Below are 22,980 nucleotides of genomic sequence, written 5' to 3'. Positions count from 1 at the left end.
AACCCTGGCAACATCCTTGTCAATCGTTTCTGTACCATTCCAAGTTTAACAACATCTTTCCTGCAGCAAGGAAACCAGAACAGAATACAGTATATCAAAAGTGGCCGAGTCAATATTTTGTGCAGCCACAATATGACCTCCTAACTCCTATACTTAATGCATTGGCCAATTAGCTGTCTACCAGTCACAGAATCATACAGCAGGGAAACAGAACCTTCAGTCCATCCAGTCCATGTCAAACACATTTCATAGCTAAACTAGTCCCACTTGCTTGATCCTGGCCCATATCCTTCCAAACATTTCTTATTTATGTACGTATCCAGACATCTTTTAAGTGTTCTAACTGAGCCCACATCCACCACTTCCCTCTGTGTAAAATGTCTTTTAAAAAAATTTCTCTCCCCTCGTCTTAAAAATATCCCCCTATCCCAGGGAAAAGACAGTAACCATTAACCCAACTATACCCTTTATAATTTTATAAATCTCTATAAGGTCATCACTCAACCTCTTATGTTACAATGAAAAAAGTCCCAACCTATCCAGGGACAATTTAAACATTTGGGTCCTGGTCCCTGTAATTTCCTCCTTTGTCTTCCATGGCAGCATGGAAAACAACTTATCCAGATCCAGAAATCTGTCCACATTTAAATCCAGCAAAAACCTCTCATACTTCCTCATTGTCTATATTAATCTGCTGAAGGACTTCTCGGTCAAACTTCCATAGTTCTCCTGAGTGAAGAAGGACGTTAAATACTCATTTAACAGCCTAACAATGTTCTCCAGTTCCATGCACAGACCTCCCTGTGGGTCCCTACTCTTTCTCTGGTTATTCTCTTTCTTTTTAATATACTTGTAGAATATATTTGGACTCACCCATATTTTGCCCACCAGCATTTTTCATGCTCCCTTTTTGCTCCTGCGCTTTCTGCACTCCACTAGCACCTCCATTGATTTGCTCCCTTTGTACCTGTCACATACCTCTCTTTACCAGCATTTTCTGACCTGGATATTCTTCTTGTCGTGATTGGAACTTGATGGATCTTATTGACTATGAGATTCTTGATTGGGGTTGATAACCAGGGCCAGAGACCCCCTATTTATATGACAGATATAAATAGGAGATTCTCCTCACTTCAGGGCTGACTGCAGGTTGGCTGGCCACAGGCAGTGTACTGTGCACAAGTAAATAAAGGGCAATTTAATCACAGGATACTGGTCTCTGTGCAGTTACTTCAATTTTCAGTGGCTGTTTCACCTTGGTAAAGTGCAAAGCAGAATTCCCATTACTATCACTTTGTGACTCTGCTTCACCAGCCACATTCATAAGTGAAATTCATGTTTATGTCCTTGAGGGCACTGGACCGATGTCCAAGGATCAAATAGAAAGCCTGCACTATTGTACTATGGTTTGTGGGAATATATCATGTGATCTATAAATCTTGATTATTTACTGTATCACCTCCAAACATAAAATCAGATTTGTTGAACAGTAACAGAAATAAGTGAACAGGAAAGTTACAGTAAATCCAAACCTCAATGTCAAACTAACAGAGGTACTTTGTCTCCATTAACTGTTACATGACACTGACTGGTCAGTTGTTACCATTACCAAGACATTCTCACTGCAATTACACACACAACAGACCAGTGATTACATTCATGTTTGGTAATCCCAAGCAATGAAGTTGCCCATCAAATGGTCTATAAAGAATGGTATTCTTGTCCTCTGTCTAGTCTTAATTCAGCTATCAATCAAAACCCTGACTTTAAATAGAGACTCACAGGATGCACAATAGCAACAACACAGATAATATGGAAAACATTTCCAGACAGTTCTCATAGTGTGAATCAAAGATGTACTGGTCTAAAACAGATGATTTCAGAATGCTTGGTTTGGAGGGATAGCTGTGGAAAATGGTGAGAAACCAGCTGTAATACCTGCCTCACTGCTCTTGGCCAAATCCCAATTGTCCACACACCTTCTCTGCCAGAATGACTCCTGCTGACTCTCCTACCAATCCCTCAAATTGCAGGTGGCCTTGGCTCCAGTCTGACATGCACTTGCCCTTCCCTAAACCTGTTTTCTGCTCCATGTTCTTCCTATGGTTTGTTCGATGATTCCGCTGGAGCACAAGTATATCACTGCTGCTTGTCACTGGGATGGCAGTAGGTGAAGCAGTGGCCTGTCAGCTGCTCCATTTAAACAGTTTATTTACACCTTGTCACACAATCCTCACAGGGAGTAGAACCATCTTTGTTTGGGTTGCTGTGAAACAGTTTTCATAGCCAGCCACTGAAGAGTTGTGTATAGAGGAGCCACAAGCTTGTAGGAGCTATTGGCATTTACTCCCAATTATTCCACTCTATTCATGTTGGTTATGAAAAAAATTGTGTTCCAAGTAAAGTGACATAGGCTGGAACAGTGTAAAACAAAAACTTCTGCATCTGTCTGAATGGGAGCCTGGGCAGGGTGTCAGATGTTGATAATCTTTCAGGTGTGGGCAGCATGTTGGCATAGTGGGAGCCACAGATTCCTAGCTGTCTCCACCCAGGTTGGTCTAACGTGAAAGTATCTGGGTGGCTCAGTGGTTAGCACTGCTGCCTCACAGTGCCACAGACCTGGGCTCGATTCTACCCTCAGGCAACTGTCTGTGTGGAGTTTGCACATTCTCCCTGCATCTGCGTGGGTTTCTGTCCAGTGCTCCGGTTTCCTCCCACAGTTCAAAGATATGCAGACAAGGTGGATTGGCTTTGCTAAATTGCCCACAGTGTTCAGAGATGTGTGGATTAGGGGGATGGGTTTGGGTGCAATGCTCTTAAGGTCAGTGTGGACTTGTTGGGACCACACTGTAGGGATTCAGCTGAGAACATCACCCAGCAGTGATGCTGGTCTACCTTCATGCCCTGCTCGTATTATTTTGATTTGATCCTGTTCGTCAAAAAATCCCTACAATGCGGAAGCAGGTCATTCGGCCCATTGATTCCACACCAACTCTCCAAACAGCATCCCATCCAAACCCAACCCCTACTTTATCCCTGTAACCCTGCATATCCCATGGTTAGTCCACATAACCCATACATCCTTGAACACTATGGGCAATTTAGCATGACCAATCCATCTAAGCTGCGCATCTTTAGGTTGTGGGAGGAAACCAAAGTACCGAGAGGAAACCCACACAGACACTGGGAGAATGCGCACACTCCACACAGACAGTCACCTGAGGGCGGAATCAAGCCTGGATCCCTGGTGCTGTGAGGCTGAAGAGCTAACCTGTTCCTCTGGCGGCACGGTGGCTCAGTGGTTAGCACTGCAGCCTCACAGCGCCAGGGAGCCGGGTTCAATTCCAGCCTCTGGTGACTGTCTGTGCAGAGTTTGCACATACCTCCCACAGTCCAAGGATGTGCAGGTTAGGTGGAATGGCCATGCTAAATTGCCCGTAGTTTTCAGGGGTATGTGGGTTGTAGGGGGATGGGTCTGGGTGGGATGGTCCAAGGAGCGGTGTGGACTTGTTGGACCAAAGGGCCTGTTTCCACACTGCAGAGAATCTAATCTGAGAGTCAATGAAGACCTCTAAGAGGTGCTGGTGCCTGTTAACAAACATCTCACATCTCTGCGGGTTTAAGGACTCACTGGTGTTGTACTGGAAGCACCAAATGGTTACTTAATCTCGATGTTTGTGGAGTGACTCTAACTGCAAGCACATGTTGTAGCAAATTTGCTCCAACTTCAACAAACACTGTAGACAGTAGTGTGATAATGAACCTCATAGGTGGTTGAAATAATGCTGATGCACAAACAGCTGTGTGGGTTCTAAAGGCATTAGATCTGTTCTGACACTAATAAATGATTTACACCGACTCAAATTCTCTCATACTTTGAACATAGCACAGTACAGGCCCTTCGGCCCATGATGTTGTGCCGACCTATTATCCTACTAAGGTCAATCTACCCTGCATACCCTACATTTTTACTATCCTCCATGTGCCTATCCAAGAGTCGCTTAAAAGTCTCTTTGCAAGAATGATAATTGACCGTGTGCTATTTCCATGCTGAGATTCGACTATAGAGTTTCTCACCACCAGATTAAAAGTACACTCAAAATGGGCAGCATGGTGGCTCAGTGGTTAGCACTGTAGTGTCACAGTGCCAGGGACCCGGGTTTGATTCCAGCCTTGGGTGACTGTCTGTGCGGAGTTTGCACATTGTCCCCATGTCTGCGTGGGTTTCCTCTGGGTGCTCTGGTTTCCTCCCACAGTCCAAAGATGTGCAGGCTAGGTGGACTGGCCATGTTAAATTGCCCATAGTGTTCAGGGGTGTGTGGGTTATAGGGGGATGGGTCTGGGTGGGATGCTTCAAGGGACGGTGTGGACTTGCTGGGCCGAAGGGCCTGTTTCCACACTGTAGGGAATCTAACTTAATCTAATCTAAAATGAGACAGAATGTTGACTAGAAAAGAATTTTGTTTGCTTTGATGCAGATTATGGTGAAGAGCAGCAATGTGATGACAAACAGTGCTTTATGGTTTAACAGAATTCTCTTTTTCCGGTTTTGCTATCTTGAGAAGCTGGTTTTGCCTGCCCAATAAACAGTCACATCCTAATACAGCCTCAGCCACTGACATGAGGAGCTGCTCCTCCTTCTCCAGTTTCAAACACCAGATGTGAGCCCAGCACCTGTTTCCTTGCCTACTTCAGCTTGGAGACCGAGGCTGTACGAACACCATGCTTACCATTCAGACACCATGCATTAAAATGTTGGTTAGGTCACAGCTACAGTACAGTACAGTTTTGGAATCAACATCATAGGAGGGATATGCTAGCACTGGAGAGACAGCAGAGGAGATTTACCGGGATGTTGTCTTGGCTGGAGAGTTTCAGTAATGAAGAGATTGGACAGGTTGGGATTGTCTTCCTTAGAACAGAGGGGATTGAGATGGGATATGATTGAGATGTATAAAATGGCAAGAAGCATAGACAAAGTAGACAGAAGAATTGATATCCTCTTGGTGGAGGATATCAATGACCAAGAGGCAGAGACTAAGGTAAGGAACAGAAGGTTAAGAGGAGACGCGAGGAATTTCTTTTCACCCAGAGGGTGGTGGGAATTTCGAACTCATTGCCTGTAAGGGTGGTAGAGGCAGAAATTCTCAGAATATTTTAGTAGTTTTTAAGGTTTTGGAGCAGATTTGTAGCTCGGGTTGTGGGTGTTGAGGTTTTTGAGGTTGGTTGGCTCGTCAAGCTGGTTTCTTTTCTCGCAGACGTTTCGTCATCATGCTTGGTAAGATCCCCAGTGCAGCCTCCGATGAAGCATGTGTGTTTTCCTGTATTTAGTAGTATTTAGCTATGTACTTGCGACGCCAAGGTATACAAGTTAATGGGACAACAGCTGGGAAATAGGATTAGCAAAATTAGGTGTTTGTTTTTTTCGACTGTTGCAGACTCAGTTGGTTGAAAGATCTTTCTCTGTGCTGTAGATGTCTATGACTTTATGATCAATCAGTAGTGATCGCCTGTACACTTGTCACTGAGCGCACATGTCAAGATGATGGTGGCTGAACAAAGTGAAGATTCATGTTGGGCTGACAAACTGGGGTGGTGCCCACAAAGAAACAGGCAGGAAATGAGTCACTAGCTATTGAGTACCAACTTCTGACTTCCAATAATAGATATGATGTTATCAGGTTGGTCCAGATGAGTTTCTGGTTAATGGTAGCCTGCAGAATTTTAATGTTGGAGGTGATGATAATGCCACTGAAGATCATAGGGAGGTGCTTAGCTGGTCAAGTTATAACTGTCATTGCTTGGTGGTCCTATGGCACGAATGTTACTTTTCTCTTGTCAGCCCAAGCCTGGACATTATCCAGGTCTTGCTGCACTTGGACATGGACTAATTCAATATTTGAGGAGTCACAAATTATACTGAACGCTGTGCAATTATCAGCTAACAGTGCTTTCTTCGATTCCCACTGACCACAGTTTTGCTAGGTTCCGTGATTTGATACTCAGTCCAATGCTGCTTAAATGTCAAAAGCAGTCACTCTCATCTCTCCTTTGTTTGGACCAAGGGTGTAATGAGGTCAGGAGCTGAGTGGCCCCGGCAGAACCCAAACTCAGCATCAGTGAACAGGTTATTGCTGAAAAAGTGCTGCTTGTGCTAACTCCCATCATCACTTCAGTCATGATTCAGAGGGGATTGTTGGGATTGAGTGGTTTGATTTTGGTCTTTGCGGATAGAGCACACACAGGCGATTGTTCATATTGTTCTGCTGAATGATGGTTCGTCCCATACTCATGCAATTTAATGTTATAAATTGACTGGTAGCGCTTTTGTACCCCTGCATGAACAGTGATAACAAATATCTGAAAATACACTGTACATGTCAGTGAGAATTGGCTAGGGGCTTCTTTCTTCCTGTTTTTGGGTGTTTGGATGAGTAGCTACAATGAGCTCGATAAAGCAGCTGCCAATACCAGTGTAACAAAGTGTGAAGCTGGATGAACACAGCAGGCCAAGCAGCATCTCAGGAGCACAAAAGCTGACGTTTCGGGCCTAGACCCTTCATCAGAGAGGGGGATGGGGAGAGGGAACTGGGATAAATAGGGAGAGAGCGGGAGGCGGACCGAAGATGGAGAGAAAACAAGGTAGGTGGAGAGGAGAGTATAGGTGAGGAGGTAGGGAGGGGATGGGTCAGTCCAGGGAAGGCGGACAGGTCAAGGAGGCGGGATGAGGCTAGTAGGTAGGAAATGGAGGTGTGGCTTGAGGTGGGAGGAAGGGGTGGGTGAAAGGAAGAACAGGTTAGGGAGGCAGAGACAGGTTGGACTGGTTTTGGGATGCAGTGGGTGGAGGGGAGATTTTGAAGCTTGTGAAGTCCACATTGATACCATTGGGCTGCAGGGTTCCCAAGCGGAATATGAGTTGCTGTTTGTGCAACCTTTGGGTGGCATCATTGTGGCACTGCAGGGAGGCCCATGATGGACATGTTGTCTAAGGAATGGGAGGGGAAGTTAAAATGATTCACGACTGGGAGGTGCAGTTGTTTATTGCGAACTGAGCGGAGGTGTTCTGCAAAGCGGTCCCCAAGCCTCCGATTGGTTTCCCCAATGTAGAGGAAGCCACACCGGGTGTAATGGATACAATATACCACATTGGCAGATGTGCAGGTGAACATCTGCTTGATATGGAAGGTCATCTTGGGGCCTGGGATGGGGGTGAGGGAGGAGGTGTGAGGGCAAGTGTAGCACTTCCTGCAGTTGCAGGGGAAGGTGCCGGGTGTGGTGGGGTTGGAGGGGAGTGTGGAGCGGACAAGGGAGTCACGGAGAGAGTGGTCCCTCCGGAAGGCAGACTAGGGTGGGCACGGAAAAATAGCTTCGGTGGTGGGGTCGGATTATCGATGGCAGAAGTGTTGGAGGATGATACATTGCATCCGGAGGTTGGTGGGATGGTGTGTGAGAACGAGGGGGATTCTCTTGGGGTGGCTGTGGCGGGGGCGGGGTGTGAGGGATGTTTTGCGGGAAATGCGGGAGACGTGGTCAAGGCTGTTCTCGACCACTGCGGGAGGAAAGTTGCAGTCCTTGAAGAACACGGACCTCTGGGATGTGCGGGAGTGGAATGCCTCATCGTTGGAGCAGATGCGCTGGAGGCGGAGGAATTGGGAATAGGGGATGGAATTTTTGCAGGAGGCTGGGTGGGAGGAGGTGTATTCTAGGTAGCTGTGGGAGTCAGTGGGCTTGAAATGGACATCAGTTTCTAGCTGGTTACCTGAGATGGAGACTGAGAGGTCCAAGAAGGAGAGGTCCAGGCACTTGCCAATACCAGTGATTGTTTTACAGTCAAACATTGGGTTGAGGAGGAATTTGAGTACCTTGTAGCCAAGTGGTTGCAGGGAAAGTTATTGAGGACCTGTACTGAGGGAGGAAAGGCAAGGAAGAAAGTGGTAAATTAATAATGCAGGGAAGTAGACAGAATTGGCTCCATTGCATCAGGGATAAAAGCACACCTCATTATCAAATTGGAAATGATGCAACTTCACACAAATGCAGTGAATCAATGGTACAGAACTGTAGCCATCATCAAAACGTGACTAATCACACTGATGCCAATGAAGTTTGACTAATTAGAGTAGCTCATCTTATTCTAATGCAATAAAAGACATTTGCTGTGGATAAAGGGGAATTGGTGTATCTACTATATTTAGATTTCTAGGAAGCCCTTGATGAATTGCTACATCAAAAGTTATTGCAGAAAACAATAATCTCATGGTGTAGGTGGTAACACACTACATCTGGTGTATCTTGTACTTAAGACACCATAGTTAGTCACCTTATTTAAAGAAGGATGTGAATGCATCAGAAGCAGTTGAGAGAAGATTTTTACTAGACTAGTACCTAAAATGAGAGGGGTGTCTACTGAGAAAAGGTTGCATAGGCTAGGCTTACATCTATGAGAGTAAAAGATGACGACTGAAATGTTTAAGATTCTAAAGGGTCTTAAAAAGGGTGAATATAGACGGGATGCTTCCTCTTATGGTCAGATTTGAACAGTGAATAACAATGAAAGGGAAAACAAACATTGAGCATAGTTTTAAAGTTTGAAACAGGGAGCTAGCAAGGTTCTTGTAAAGATTTGTAGCCCGGGTTATCGGCGGGTTGTTGACTTGTTTGCCAAGCTGGCCGGTTGCAATTCAGACCTTTCGTCACCATGTTAAATAACATCATCAGTGCGGCCTCCAATGAAGCGATGTAGTTCTACTCCGCTTAGTATTTATATGATCCGGTCTGTTGAGGTGCTTTGTGTCATTTCCAGTTCTTTTTTGCAAGGATTTGTTTATGAGATCTATTTCCATGTGTTTATTGATAGGTGAACACAGCAGGCCAAGCAGCATCAGAGGAGCAGAAAGGCTGATGTTTTGGGCCTCGACCTTTCTTCAGAAATGAGATGCTCCAGCATTGCAGTTCCTACTATCTCTGTTTCTTGATAGTGAGTGCTCGTCATAGTGTGCCTGTGGATATGTGTGCTGGTCGGCAGCGTTTTGGTATAATGATTTTTGGTGTGAAATTTTTTGCCTGTGGTGTGGAGCTGGTTACGGGCATTCTTAATCATCATTCAGCGTCCAAGCATTCAGCGGCCATTTTGTTCAGCTGTTCTGTATATTTGTGGGTTGTTGAGTGGAGGTTTGTATTTCACTCTGCGGGGCAGGACTGGTTCCTGAGGTACTCGTGGAGAAAATGAAGTTGCTCGCAGGTAGTGTTCAGTTGGTTGTGAAGGTTTCCCAGTGTCAGGCTATTTTGAGCATGTTGCACCTGTAGGTGTTAAAGGTTCTTTGGAAGATTTGTAGCTCAAATTGTGGGTGAGGTTGTTGACTTCCTCACCGTGCTGGCTGGCGTAGTTCAGACATTTTGTCACCATGCTATGTAACATCATCAGTCCTTATGCGTGGACTAAACTAGAACTACAGAGATGCGAACAGAACTGACTTCATGGCTGCTCTGGAAGCTACAGCAGAAAAACAATGGACTTACGGACGCAAGTCAACAGGCCATCCAACTGGAGGAATGATTAGGAAACCCTAAATATGTCAGAGAGAAAAGCATTTGAATTATCCAAGAAAGCCAGGAATATGATAATTCTATCAGTGGACAGAGGGCACATGAGGTCATTATGAACAAACCAGGCTAAAAATGAAAAAGAGATAACAAGGTATAGAGCTGGATGAACAGAGCAGGCCAAGCAGCATCAGAGGAGCAAGGCTGCCGTTTCGGGCCTAGACGCTTCTTCAGAAAAAGTACAGGCACTGTTTGCAGATACAGACACTTACCAACAGGTGGTGATAGACCCAACACCACAGCTAGCAAACAGGATCACCCAAACACTGAGAAGACGAAAGAATTGCAGGGCAAATAACCAAGACAGACTACATAAAAATGAAAGCAGAAGGCTCAAACATCCCCCACTTCTACGAACTCCCCAAAATACACAAACCAGATATCCCCCTGAGACCCACTGTCTCCCTAACGGGCGCACCTAAATACAGGCTAGCCAAGGATCTACAACGAAGACTGAAGCAAGGCAAGCGAGTCAACAACTTCGGGTAGCTAGCAAGGTTCAGGAGCAGAGTTTCTTCTTGATGCATCCTAATTACACCTAGTCAAGGCAGCCAAAACGGGTTACAAATAGAGTCATACAGTATTACGGCCCACAAAGAGGCTCTTTGGTCCAACCTCTCCAGGTCTATCATCAAATGTGTATCTATTCTCATCCCATTTTCCAGCAGTTAGCCTGTGGCCACATATGCTATGGGGTTGCAAGTATTCATCTAAATACTTCATCAACGTTGTGATGGTTTCTGACCATACCAAGCTTTCACACATTGAGTTCCAATTGCTCACCTCTGTGTGAATAAACATTTCCTTAAATCTATGCCCCTCGGTTACTGACTCCTGGACTCAAGGTAAATGATCCTTCCTATCTATACCACTCAATTTTGTACATTTCAATCAGAATGCTCCCCCAGCTCAGGCTCTTCTGCTTTAAGGAAAACAACCCTAACATATCAAGTCTCTCTTTCTAGTTGAGCTGCTCCAGCCCAAGCAATATCCTGGTGAATCTCATTTGTACACTCTCCAGTGTAATCACATACTTCCTATAGTATGGCAAATGGAAATGCACACTGTACTCCAGCTATGGCTAACTAATGTGATATACAACTCCATCATAATCTCCTTGCCCTTATATTCTATGTCTCGTCCATGAATACAAGAATCCCACATGACTCCCAAATCACCTTTTCTAACCTTCCTACTGCCTTCAAAAGTTCTGAGGACATGCACACACTTCCCAGTTCTGGGTTAAATTTCATTTGCCATGGCTCAGCCCATCTACATCCTCCAGTAGTCAAAGTCTTTCCTCCTCATTATTTTCCACCATCAATTTTTGTGTCTTCTGTGAAGTTATTGATCAAAACCCCCACATTCATGTCCAGATCATTAATATACACTACAACCCACAAGAGACTCTGAATGAAATGTACTAGTATGCCACTGGATGTCAACTTCCAGTCATAAAAAAAAGTTTCACCAGGAGCCCCTGTCTCCTGCCATAAAGTCAATTATGGATCCAGTTTACTTAATGGCCCTGGATCCCATGGGGTCTTAGCTTCTTAATCAGTCTTGTCAACAGCCTCATGGAAGCCTGTGTACATTAGATCAATTGCACCACCCTCATCTACACACCCAGTCACCTGTTCAAAAAATTCAAATTTGCTGAATTACAATGTCCTATTGACAAAGTGACCCTAAGTATCCTCAATTAATCCTAGTCTCTAGAAGTGGAGATTAATTCTGTCCCTCTGAAACTTTTCCAAACAGTTCCCTACCTCTGAATCAAAAACAAAGCTGCTGGAAAAGCTCAGCAGGTCTGGCAGCATCTGTGAAGGAAAAAACAGAGTTAACGTTTCAGTTCCAGAGCTGAGGAAGGTTCACCGGACCCGAAACGTGAACTCTGTTTTTCCCTTCACAGATGCTGCCAGACCTGCTGAGCTTTTCCAGCAGCTTTGTTTTTGGTCCCTATCTCTGATGTTAATTTCCCTGGTCTGAAATTCCGAGGTTTATCCCTACCACCCTTCTTGAATAATGGAACTGCATTTGCTATCTTCCAGACATCTGGCACCTCACTTGTGGGCACAGAATATTCGAAATTAAATGTCTGTGTCCCTGTAATCTCCTCTCTTGCCTGTCTCACCGCAGGCCCAGGGTGCATCTCATCATAGTATGGAGACTTATCCAATTTTAAATCTGCTAAAACTGCTAATATCTCCTTCACAATGCTAATTTGTTCAAATATAGCAGAGACCCCTCCCTGATTTTTACTTTTTCAAAGTGAATACAATACTTTTTTTTGGATCAAAGTGCTGGAGAAACTCAGCAGATCTGCTATCATTGTTGGAGAGGAAAACAGAGTTAATGTTTCAGTGACACTTCGTCAGAATATCACAGACAAGTTCTGACGAGGGGTCACTGGAGCTGAATTGGGGACTCTTTGTCTCACTGACAATGCTACCAGACCTGCTGAGTTTCTCCAGCACTTTCTGGTTTTATCTAAGATTTCCAGCAATTGCTGTTTTGTTTCATTTCAGAACAATACTTGGATATTTATCATTCAAAGCTATGAAGGAAAACATTAAAAATAATATATTTTAAGGTCATCATGATCAAAACAGGACTTCAAATCATTTATTAACAAATTTAGCATTACATTTGGAAAGTTTATTTACTAAAGAGATAGGTATATTTCATACTGTTGGCTTCAGAAACCAGCACCTTGTTAGCATGCAATACAGGATGTGCATGTGTATGAGACATAAGGCTATGGTTAATACAATAAATTATGAATATGGAGATTACTTGTGTATAAAGATTTCATTCAATGACAGCACAACGGAGATATAAACTCTAAAAACATCAGAGTTTCCATTTCAGTGTAATTGAGCACAGGAGCTATTGTGGGAGTTTACAGTTAGCTTTAGAGAGGCAATAAGCCAGGATCAGTGCAATACCACAGTTTAATTTGTCTTGTTTTTGTCAATAGTTTGAATGAAGCTGCTTTTGATAAACTCTCTGGGTGCTAAAGTTGGGTGCAGTGGAGCAAGTTGCACTTTGGGACCAAAGCAGTTGCTGGATTGGCTGTGGGATTCATCTTCCAGCTGCTTAAAATGTGCATGTCTCATGGATGTAACCAGGAAACTTAGGTCTAATTTAAAGCTGAAACTGTCTTGGGCAAATAATCCGCAAACAGAGAGCTGGCCGAAGGTTAATTACCAATTAGACAGTACGCATCATGGCACTAGTCCCTGTACTCTACGTACCTGGACTGTAGGTGCTCCAGCTGTACCTGCAGGTTCTCTGACTGCTCTGTCTGTTCATCCAATGACCTCTGCAGCCTCCTGGCCTGATTGTGAGCTTCATCCAGCTGCAAGGCAGAAATAGCCAAGAATTTAGCTGGCTCCTCATACTGAACCATACTTTGATGGCAGTCCAGTTTAAATGCCTCTTTAAGTTAGAATTCCCAGATTGAATGCAATGTAGAGCTAAAGTAAATCTGCACACCACTGCTTGGAGAAAGCATAAAACAGAACAGGAAATAACATTCATGCCACAAAAGTGCCAGGCATTGACCATCTGTGACAAGACAAGAAGCAGTCCAAGATTTATTTTTTGGTAATCAAGCCAGGCAAGCAGCTGAAGTATTAGTGGGGGAGGATGCTGCAAACAGCAATCATAATTGTGAAGAAAAGGACATGGATGGTCCTGAAATCAAAGTTTTAAATTGGTGGATGGCTAATTATAATAACGTCAGGTATGATGTGGCAACAGTAGACAGGGAACAGATATCTTTAGGTAAATCTGGGTCTGAGAAGTGGGACACATTCAAGAAGGGAATACGGAGAGCACAAGACCAATATGTTCTCATAAAGACAGAGAGGGACCAAGCAATAAATAGGATTGGATAATAAGAAAAAATGGCAGATACTAAGGGCTCAAAACAGCAGAAACCCAACAGAAAACTGCGGGAAATTAGGAGAGTGAAAAGGGGGCATTAAAGAATAAACATAAAGAGTCATAGAGCTGTACAGCTCAGAAACAGACTCTTTGGTCCAAGTTGTTCACACCAACCCGATATCCTAAATTAATCTAGTCCCATTTGCTAGCATTTGTCCCAGATCCCACTAAACACTTTCCATTCATATGCCTATTCAGATGCCTCTTAAACGTACCAGCCTCTAACACTTCCTCTGGCAGCTCGTTCCATACAGGCACCACCCTCTGTGTGGATAAAGTTGCCCCTTCGGTCCCTTTTAAATGTTTCTCCTCTTACCTTAAACCTATGCAGTCTAGTTCTGGAATCACCCACCCTGGGGGGAAAAAACCCCTCAACTATTCATCCTATCCCTGCCCCTCATGATTTTATGAACCTTTAGAAGGTCACCCCTCAAACTCCAATGCTCCAGGGAAAATTGTCCCATCCTGTTCAGGCTCTCCTTATAGCTTAAATCCTCCAAATCTAGCAACATCCTTATAAATCTTTTCTGAACCCTTTCAAATTTCACAACATCCTTCCTATAGCGAGGAGTCCAGAATTGAATGCAACATTCCAAAAGTAGCCTAACCGATGTCCTGTATAGCCACAACATGACCTCCCAACTCCTATACCCAATGGTTGGAGACAAGATAACAGCAGATGCTGGAATCCAACATGGACAAACACGAGGCTGGAATGACTTGGTGTGTCGTTCCAGCCTCCTGTTTGTCTACCTGTACTCAATGCACTGACCAATGAAAGCAAGTGTATCAATCACCTTCTTCACTATCCTATCCACCTGGAACTCCACTTTCAAGGAATTATGAACTTACACTCCAAGGTCTCTTTTTTCAGCAACACTCCCCAGGATCTTACTACTAAGGGTATAGGTTCTGACCTTATCTGCCTTTCCAAAATATAGCACCTCACATTTATCTAAGTTAAACTCCATCTGCCACTCTGGCCCGTGGGCCCATCTGATCAAGGTCCCTTACAATGAAGGAAAATCCTGAGGTATTTAATTAGTACATTAGGGGTAGAAGTACAACTAGGGAAAAAAATAGGATTCACTAAGGGCCACAGTGGTCGTTTGTGTGGGGAGCAGAGAACACAGATAGAATGCTAAATGAATACTTTGTGTCAGCGTTCACAAGTGAGAGAGACAAGTGAGTGGGTATAGAAATAGGAGAAGGTGGCACAGTGGCTCAGTGGTTAGCACTGCTGCCTCACAATGACAGGGACCATGGTTCGATGTGTGACTGCCCGTGTGGAGTCTGCACATTCTCGTGTGTGTGTGTGTGTGTGTGTGTGTGTGTGTGTGTGTGTGTGTGTGTGTGTGTGTGTGTGTGTGTGTGGTGGGGTTTCGTCCAGGTGTCCAGAGAGGAGGTTGAGCGCAGTCTGGCAGACTTGAAAGTAGATAAATTGCCAGGGCCAAATAAAACGTACCCAAGGCTGATGCGTAAAACAAGGGAGGAAACAGCAGGCGCAATAACTTTCAATTCCTTCCATTTGGAAAGGAAGGAATTAATCAAGAACCATCAGCATGCCTTTGTTATGGGGAGGTCATGTCTGACTGACTTGATTGAATTTGTTGAAGCTTTGACCAGGTATATCGATGAAGGAAATCATTCATCGTAGTCTACCTGGACTTCAACAAGGCTCTTCCAATGGTCCAGCATGGGTGATGTATAGCGAAGCAAAGAGCCAATGGGGATCAAAGGAAATTCGACTACCTGGAAGCAAGAAGGAAGTGTGATGCACACGCTCTGGTCCAAATCACAACCCTCTATAACGTGGAATACAGATTTACACAATACTCCAGCTGGGGCTTAACCAGTGTTTTATACAGTTTCAGCAGAACATGCCTGTTCTTAAACATACTACCTTGGCTAATAAAGGCAAGTATCCCATATGACTTAACCACTTTATCTTTTGGGCAGCACGGTGGCTCAGTGGTTAGCACTGCAGCCTCACAGCGCCAAGGGCCCAGGTTCGATTCCAGCCTCAGGCAACTGTGTGGAGTTTGCACATTCTCCCCGTGTCTGCGTGGGTTTCCTCCGGGTGCTTCGGTTTCCTCCCACAGTCCAAAGATGTGCAGACTAGGTGGATCGGCCATGCTAATTTGCCCGTAGTGTTCAGGGGTGTGTGGGTTATAGGGAGATGGGTCTGGGCGGGATGTTTCAAGGGACGGTGTGGACCTGTTCGGCCGAAGGGCCTGTTTCCGCACTGTAGGGAATCTAATCTACCTGACTGCAACCTTAAGGAGCTGCTAGACATACACACCAAGGTTCCTTTGATCATTGATGCTTCCCAGGATCCAAATGTTCATCATGCATTCCTTTATCTTGTTTGTACAGCCCAAGTGAATTATCGCTCATATATCCAGATTAAATTCCATTGGCCACCAAAAAGCCTATTTAATCAGCATTTCAACACTGTTTGCTTCAATATTGAGGAGCTGCAAATGGTGCTGAACATTGTGCAATCATCAGCAAACATCCCCATTTCTGACCTTACAATGGAGGGAAGGTCATTGATGAAGCAGCTAAAGATGGTCGGGCCTAGGATAGTGCCCCGAGGAACTCATACGGAGATATCCTGCAGCTGAGATGATTTACTTCCAACAAGTGCAACCGTCTACCTGCATGCCAGGTATGATTTCAACCAGGGGAGAGTCTGCCCCCTTTTATTCCAGTTTTGCATGGTGCCTTAATGACAACTATCAAATTTAGTCACTATCGCATTGCCTCTGGAATTCAATGCTTTTGTGCATACTTGAACTATGGCTGTAACGAAGTCAGGAGCTGAGTGGCCCTGGTGGAACACAAACTGGGCATCACTGAGTGGATAGCACTGGTGAGAATACCTTTCATCACTTTACTGACGATGGACTGATGGGGTGGTAACTGGCTGGGTTGATGTGGACAAAGGACATACCTGGGTAATTTCCCACATTATCGGGTAGATGCCAGCATTGTAACTGTACTGGAAGAGCTTGGCTACAGGTGTGGCAAGTTCTGGAGCAAAGGTCTTCAGAACTGTTGCTGGAATGTTGTCAGGGAAAATAGCCTTTGCAGCATGAGAATGAATACAGCAGCGCATGTACTAGATATGGTGAACCATGTGAGAATGGCATGTAACAATGAGTGAATAGGGCACTGGTAACAATATCAGAAGGCTATATAACAACAAACGTTATGGACATGGCGAAGCATGTCAGAATGATATAGATCAATGAGTGTACAGGGTAAAGGAAATGCATGAGAATGATACATAACAGTAAGTGAACTGGATACTGGTAAAAATGTTAGACTGGTATACAGCAGTGAGTGCACTGGACATGGGGAACTATGTGAGAATAGCATAGAACACAGAGAACTGGACACAAGTAGCAATGCAAGAATGATACGTTACAGTAAGTAAACTGGGCAGAGGGAACCTTGCAAAAATGACATTTAACATTGAGTGAACTCGACATAAGGAATCTTGTGAGAATGATATATAGCAGTAGGTGAACCAGACTTGGGCAACAATGTAAGAATGATAAACAGTAGTGCATGCACTGGACATGAATATATAACAGTGAGTCTACTGGACATAGAAGGCCATCTGAGGGTGACACGTAACTGTGTGCAAAGTAGACATGGACAAGCATGAATATTTCGGGCAGCATGGTGGCTCAGTGGTTAGCACTGCAGCCTGACAGTGCCAGGGACCCGGGTTTGAATCCAGCCTTGGGTGACTGTCTGTGTGGAGTTTGCACATTCTCCCCATGTCTGCGTGGGTTTCCTCCGGGTGCCCGGTTTCCTCACACAGTCGAAAGATGTGCAGGCTAGGTGGTTTGGCCATGCTAAATTGCCCGTAGTGTTCAGGGGGTGTATGGGTTATAAGGGATGGGTCTGCATGGGATGCTTCAAGGGGCGGTGTGGACTTGTTGGGCCTAAGCATCAGGAGGGGTATGTCAATATGCTGGTATGTCAGTATAAGGATAAGGTTTTTAAGAAAGCATATGGTGTTTTGGCTTTCATTAATAGGGGGATCGAGCTGCGAGGTTATGCTGCAGCTCTACAAAACCCTGGTGAGACCACGCTTGGAATATTGTGTCCAGTTCTGGTTGCCCTATTATAGGAAAGATGTGAAGGCTTTGGAGAGGGTGCAAAGGAGGTTTACCAGGATGCTGCCTGGACCGTAGGGAGGAGAGGTTGACCGAGCTCGGGCTTTTCTCTCTGGAGAGAAGGAGGAAGAGAGGTGACCTGATCGAGGTGTACAAGGTAATGAGAGGCATGGATAGAGAGATAGCCAGAGACTTTTCCCCAGGGCAGGACTGACTGCCACGAGGGGTCATAGTTTTAAGGTGTTAGGAGGAAGGTATAGAAGAGACGTCAGAGGGATGTAGAGTTGTGAGCGGGTGGAATACTTTGCCAGTGGTAGTCGTGGAAGCAGAGTCATTAGTGAGATTTAAGCGACTGCTGGATATGCACATGGACAGTAGTGAATTGAGGGGAATGTGGATTAGGTTATTTTACTTTTGGATTAGGATTATTCCACAGCACAACATCGTGGGCCGAAGGGCCTGTACTGTGCTGTACTTTTCTATGTACTTCTATAATGTTGGGTGTTTTGAAAAGCATGTTGGTAGCTAGGTCCCCAGGAACTAATGGGATTTATCTCAAAATGCTGAGGGAAGCAGGTGAGAAAATTTCTGAGGCCTTAAATAAAATCTTTGTATTGTCTTCATTCATGGGATGTCATCGTTGCTTGTTAGACCAGCATTTATTGCCTATCCCTAATTGCCCAGACGGCAGTTATGAGTCAACCACATTGCTGCGAGTCTGGTGTTGCACGTAGGTCAGACCAATTAAGGGTGGTAGACTTCCTTCCCTAAAGGACATTAGTGAAGCTGATGGATTTTTCCTGACAACCAGCAACAGTTTCATGGTCATTAGACTCTCATTCTAGATAATTACTGAATTCAAAATCTACCATCTGCCATGCAGGATTCGAACCCAGATCTTCAGAACATTACCTGGGTCTCTGGATTAACAGGATCATGATAATACCACAAAGCCATCCTACATACCTGCTATCTTGTTCCTTTGTTTAAGAATGGAAACATGGATAGTCTGGTAAATTACAGGCCAGTGAGTCCTCTGTCAATGGCAGAGAAATTATTGGAGAAGATTCTGAGGGATAGGATTTACCTACATTTGGAGAAATATGGATTTATTAGCGAGAGATAGCATGGCTTTGTGTGGGGAAGGTTGTGTCTCACAAACTACAAACCTGATCAAGCTTTTCAATAAGTGCCAACAATGATTGAAAGCAGGGTGGTAGATGTTGTCTATATGGACTTCAGCAAGGCCTTTGACAAGGTCCCTCACGGTGGACTAATCCAAAAGATAAAGTCACCTGGGATCTGTGGTGAGCATGTAAGATGCATACATAACTAGCAAAGTCATAGAAGACAGAAAGAAGTGGTGGAAGGGTGTCTTACTTTAAATGGCGACCTAGGAACAGTGGTATTCTGCAGCACTCTGGGACTCCTGTTTTTTGGAATACGCTTAAATGATTTGGAGGAGATAGCAGGTGGCCTGATTTGTGGCTGACATAAACCATTGCGAACCATCGTGCCATCAATCTGCTCCTCCCACCTCAACCCCCACCCCCACGTCCTACCTACCAGCCTCATCCCTACCTCCTTGACCAGTCCATCTTCCCTGGACTGACCAACCCACATCCTAACTCCCCACCAACACTCACTTTTACTGGCTCCATCCCCGCCTCCTTGACCTGTCTGTCACCTCTCCACCAACCTGCTCCTTTATTCATCTTTCATCCACATCCCACCCACACTATTTATTTCAGAATCCCCTTCACCTCCCCCATTTCCAGTGAGGTCCAGACCCGAAACATCAGCTTTCCTGCTCGGCCTGCTGTATTCATCCAGCTTCACTCTTTGCTATCTCATTTCTGTGGAGCTTCATGTTGCTATCTTATGCCAGTTTGAATTTATATGGTCTTTTTTTGCTGCTTCCAGTAGGTGCTGGTTCTGGTTGTGCATTGTAATGGTCGGCATATCGGGTCTAATTCAATGTGTGTTTGTTGATGGATTCCGTGGACGAATGCCAAGCCTCCCCGGCTGTCCTCTGTTTGGTTTGTCCTATGATAGCAGTGTTATCCCAGTTGAAAGTTTGGTTTGCCTCATGTGCGTTGAAATCAAGGAAATCTGGTAATGTCATTTAGTTGCTACTGGTGCTCATTAATGTGGGTTGCTGGTTGCCTGCCTGTTTGTTCCACAGTGTTTTGTGCAGTCTCCACATGGTATCTTGTAAACCACATGCATCCTGTCCATGGTATCTATTGGGTCTTTAACCCTGGTCAGTTGCTGTCTTAGTATGGCTGCTGGTTTGTGTGCTGTCATGATTCTAGCAGTCTGGCTATCAGTTCTGAGGTTTTTTTTGCATATAGCGTATTAGACCTGACATATCAACCAATACAACTCACAGCCGGAACCAGCACCGGCCGGAAGCAGCAAAAACCAGACCATATTAATTTGAACTGGCATAAGACGAGACAATAGCACTTCAAAGGAGGCTCCACAGCACTGAGGGTGTCCCCTAGTAAGGGGAGGAAATGTAGCTCAGGTTGAGGTTCTGGTTGTGAGTTTGCTCGCTGAGCTGGAAGATTTGTTTTCAGACATTTCGTCACCATTCTGAGTAACATCATCAGGGAGCCTCCGACGAAGCGCTGGTGTGTTGTCTCGCTTTCTATTTATCTGGTTAGGTTTCCTTGGGTTGGTGATGTCATTTCCTGTTCTTTTTCTCAGGGGATGGTAGATTGGCTCCAAATCAATCTGTTTGTTGATGGAATTCCAGTTGGAATGCCATGCTTCTAGGAATTCTCGTGCATGTCTCTGTTTGGCTTGTCCTAGGATGGATGTGTTGTCCCAATCAAAGTGGTGTCCTTCCTTATCTGTATGTAAGGATACGAGTGATAGTGGGTCATGTCGTTTTGTGGCTAGTTGATGTTCATGTATCCTGGTGGCTAGCTTTCTGCCAGTTTGTCCAATGTAGTGTTTGTCACAGTTCTTGCAAGGTATTTTGTAGATGACGTTCGTTTTATTTGTTGTCTGTATAGGGTCTTTTAAAAGGCTCACTGATGATGTTACCTAGAATGGTGACGAAATGTCTGAAAACTAACCTTCCAGCTCAGCGAGCAAACTCACATCCAGGGGAGGAAATGTCTGCTCTCAAACCTCCCAGCTCAGTGAACACACCAACATCTAGGATTGAGGGTGTTGTACTTAAATATGTACAGTATACAAAACAAGGTAAATGAGCCTGTAGCAGAGATCGAAATTGGTAGACACAATGCTGTAGACATCACAGTGTCCACAGGGTATCAGGGCTGGGAACTAAATATTATGTCGAAAGGGCAGACAGTATAGGGTCAGAAGACACCAAATCTGTGTGGGTAATTGAGTTCAGGAATCGCAAAGGCAGAAAAAGATCCTAATGGGAATCATATACAGGCTTCCAAGCAGTATTCAGGACGTGAGGAAGAAATTAAATCAGGGAGAGGCATGTAAGAAAGGCATTATTAGAATAATCATGGGGGACTTCGTTATACAGATGGATCGGAAAATCAGGTTGGTAGCAAATCACAGAAAAGGAATTCGTGGAATGTCGATGAGATGGTACTTTGGAGCAGCTTGTGGTACAGCCCTCTAGGAAATTGGCAATTCTGGATGTTGTAATGTGCAATGAGGCAGACTTGATTAAGGAGCTCAAGGTGAAGGAACCTTGAGGGAGCAGCGACCAGCACAGCAGAAATTCATCATTCCACTGGAGGATGAGCCAACCATGGCTGACAAGGGAGGTGAGAAACAGCATTAAAGCAAAAGCAAAAGAATACAATGAGGTGAATGTTAGTAAGAAGCCAAAGGATTGGGAAATCTTTATAAGTCAACAGAGGATAATTAAAAAGTCAATATGGAGAAAAGATGAAATATGAAGGTAAGCTAGTTAGTAATTTCAACAGACTGCAAGAGTTTGCTTAGATTGTAAAAGGTGAGAGAAGAAAGAGAGACAAGAGTTGATATTGGACCACTGGAAAATGAGGCTGGAGACGTAGTAGTGTGGAATAAGCAAATGGCAGAGAAACTGAATAGACACTTTGCATCTGTCTTCAAAGTACAAGACACCAGTAGCATATCAGATCTTCAAGGGAATTGGGGATAGAGGTGAAAGGCAGATTGAAGATGGACAGAGGGGAAGATAGGTGCAGAGGAGACAGACAAGCAATAAGGAAGGAGAGGATCAAATATGAAGGAAGACTAGCTAGACATATTAGAAATCACAGTGAAAGCTTCTTTCAATACATAAGAAACAAACATGAGGCAAAAGTAGACACTGGGCCGCTCCAAATTGATACTGGAAGGCTAGTGATGGGAGATAAGGAAGTAGCTGAAGGACTTAATAAGTACTTTGCGTCAGTCTTCACAGCGGAAGACATGAGTAGTATGCCAACAATTAGGGAGAGTCAGGGGTCAAAGTTGAGTATGGTAGGCATTACAAAAGAGAAAGTGCTAGAAAAGCTAAAGGGTCTAAAAATTGCTAAATCTCCTGGCCCCGAAGGGCTACATCGTAGAATTCTGAGGAAGGTGGCTGAGGAAATAGCAGAGGCTTTGGATGTGATCTTTCAAAAGTCCCTGGAGTCAGGGCAAGTCCCAGATGATTGGAAAATCACCAAGGAGAAGGTACTGAGAAAGGTGAAAGGCCTGAAGGTGGCTAGATTAACCAGACCAGATGGGCTACAAACCTAGAGTTCTGAAGGAGATTGCTGAGGAGATTGTGCAGGCATTGGCGGTGATCTTTCAGGAACCACTGGAGTCAGGCAGTATGTCAGAGGACTGGAAAATGGCGAATGTAACTGCTTAATAAGGAAGAGAGGCCGAAGGTGGGAAATTAGAGGCTGATTAGCCTGACCTTGCACACTGGTAAGACTTAAAAGTCAGTTATTGAGGATGAGATTGCATAGTACTTGAAAGTACAAAGTAAATAGGGCTGAGTCAGCAGAGTTTCGTCAAAGGGAGGTCATGTCCTGACAAATTTGTTATATTCTTTGTCTAACTTGCTTGTTCCCTCCTTAAAAGAAAGCCAGTGGACAAGTACTACTTGGATTGCCAGAAGGCCTTTGACAAATGTGCCACATGAGGTTGCTAAATAAGGCAAGACCCCTGGTGTTAGGAACAACATCCTGGCATAGATAGAAGATTGGTTGACTGGCAGAAGGCAGAGAGTGGGAATAACGGAGTCTTTTTGAGGATGGCTGGTAGCTTGTGCAAGGGTCAGTGTTCTATCCAAGTTAACCATTAACTGATTGGATGAAGGCACCCAGAGTGTTGT

At 44.6% G+C, this 22,980-nt stretch overlaps 1 protein-coding gene across 3 annotated transcripts in view; it reads right to left on the bottom strand.

Annotated features, from left to right (window-relative positions):
* The window catches only part of ccdc102a (coiled-coil domain containing 102A), a 172,157-nt gene that overhangs the window by 4,971 nt on the left and 144,206 nt on the right, over positions 1 to 22,980 (bottom strand). For 2 of the 3 annotated variants that reach the window (XM_048546643.2, XM_048546641.2), the window contains one exon: positions 12,861 to 12,964. The exons of the other annotated variant lie outside the window; for it this stretch is intronic. In XM_048546643.2, the coding sequence (XP_048402600.1) occupies positions 12,861 to 12,964 (104 nt within the window). The remainder of the gene's footprint in view (positions 1 to 12,860; positions 12,965 to 22,980) is intronic. 3 annotated transcript variants of the gene reach the window in all.

This window comes from Stegostoma tigrinum, chromosome 16 (genome assembly GCF_030684315.1).
Source record: "Stegostoma tigrinum isolate sSteTig4 chromosome 16, sSteTig4.hap1, whole genome shotgun sequence".
NCBI lineage: Eukaryota > Metazoa > Chordata > Chondrichthyes > Orectolobiformes > Stegostomatidae > Stegostoma > Stegostoma tigrinum.
This window is presented reverse-complemented; position numbering and strand designations above follow the sequence as displayed.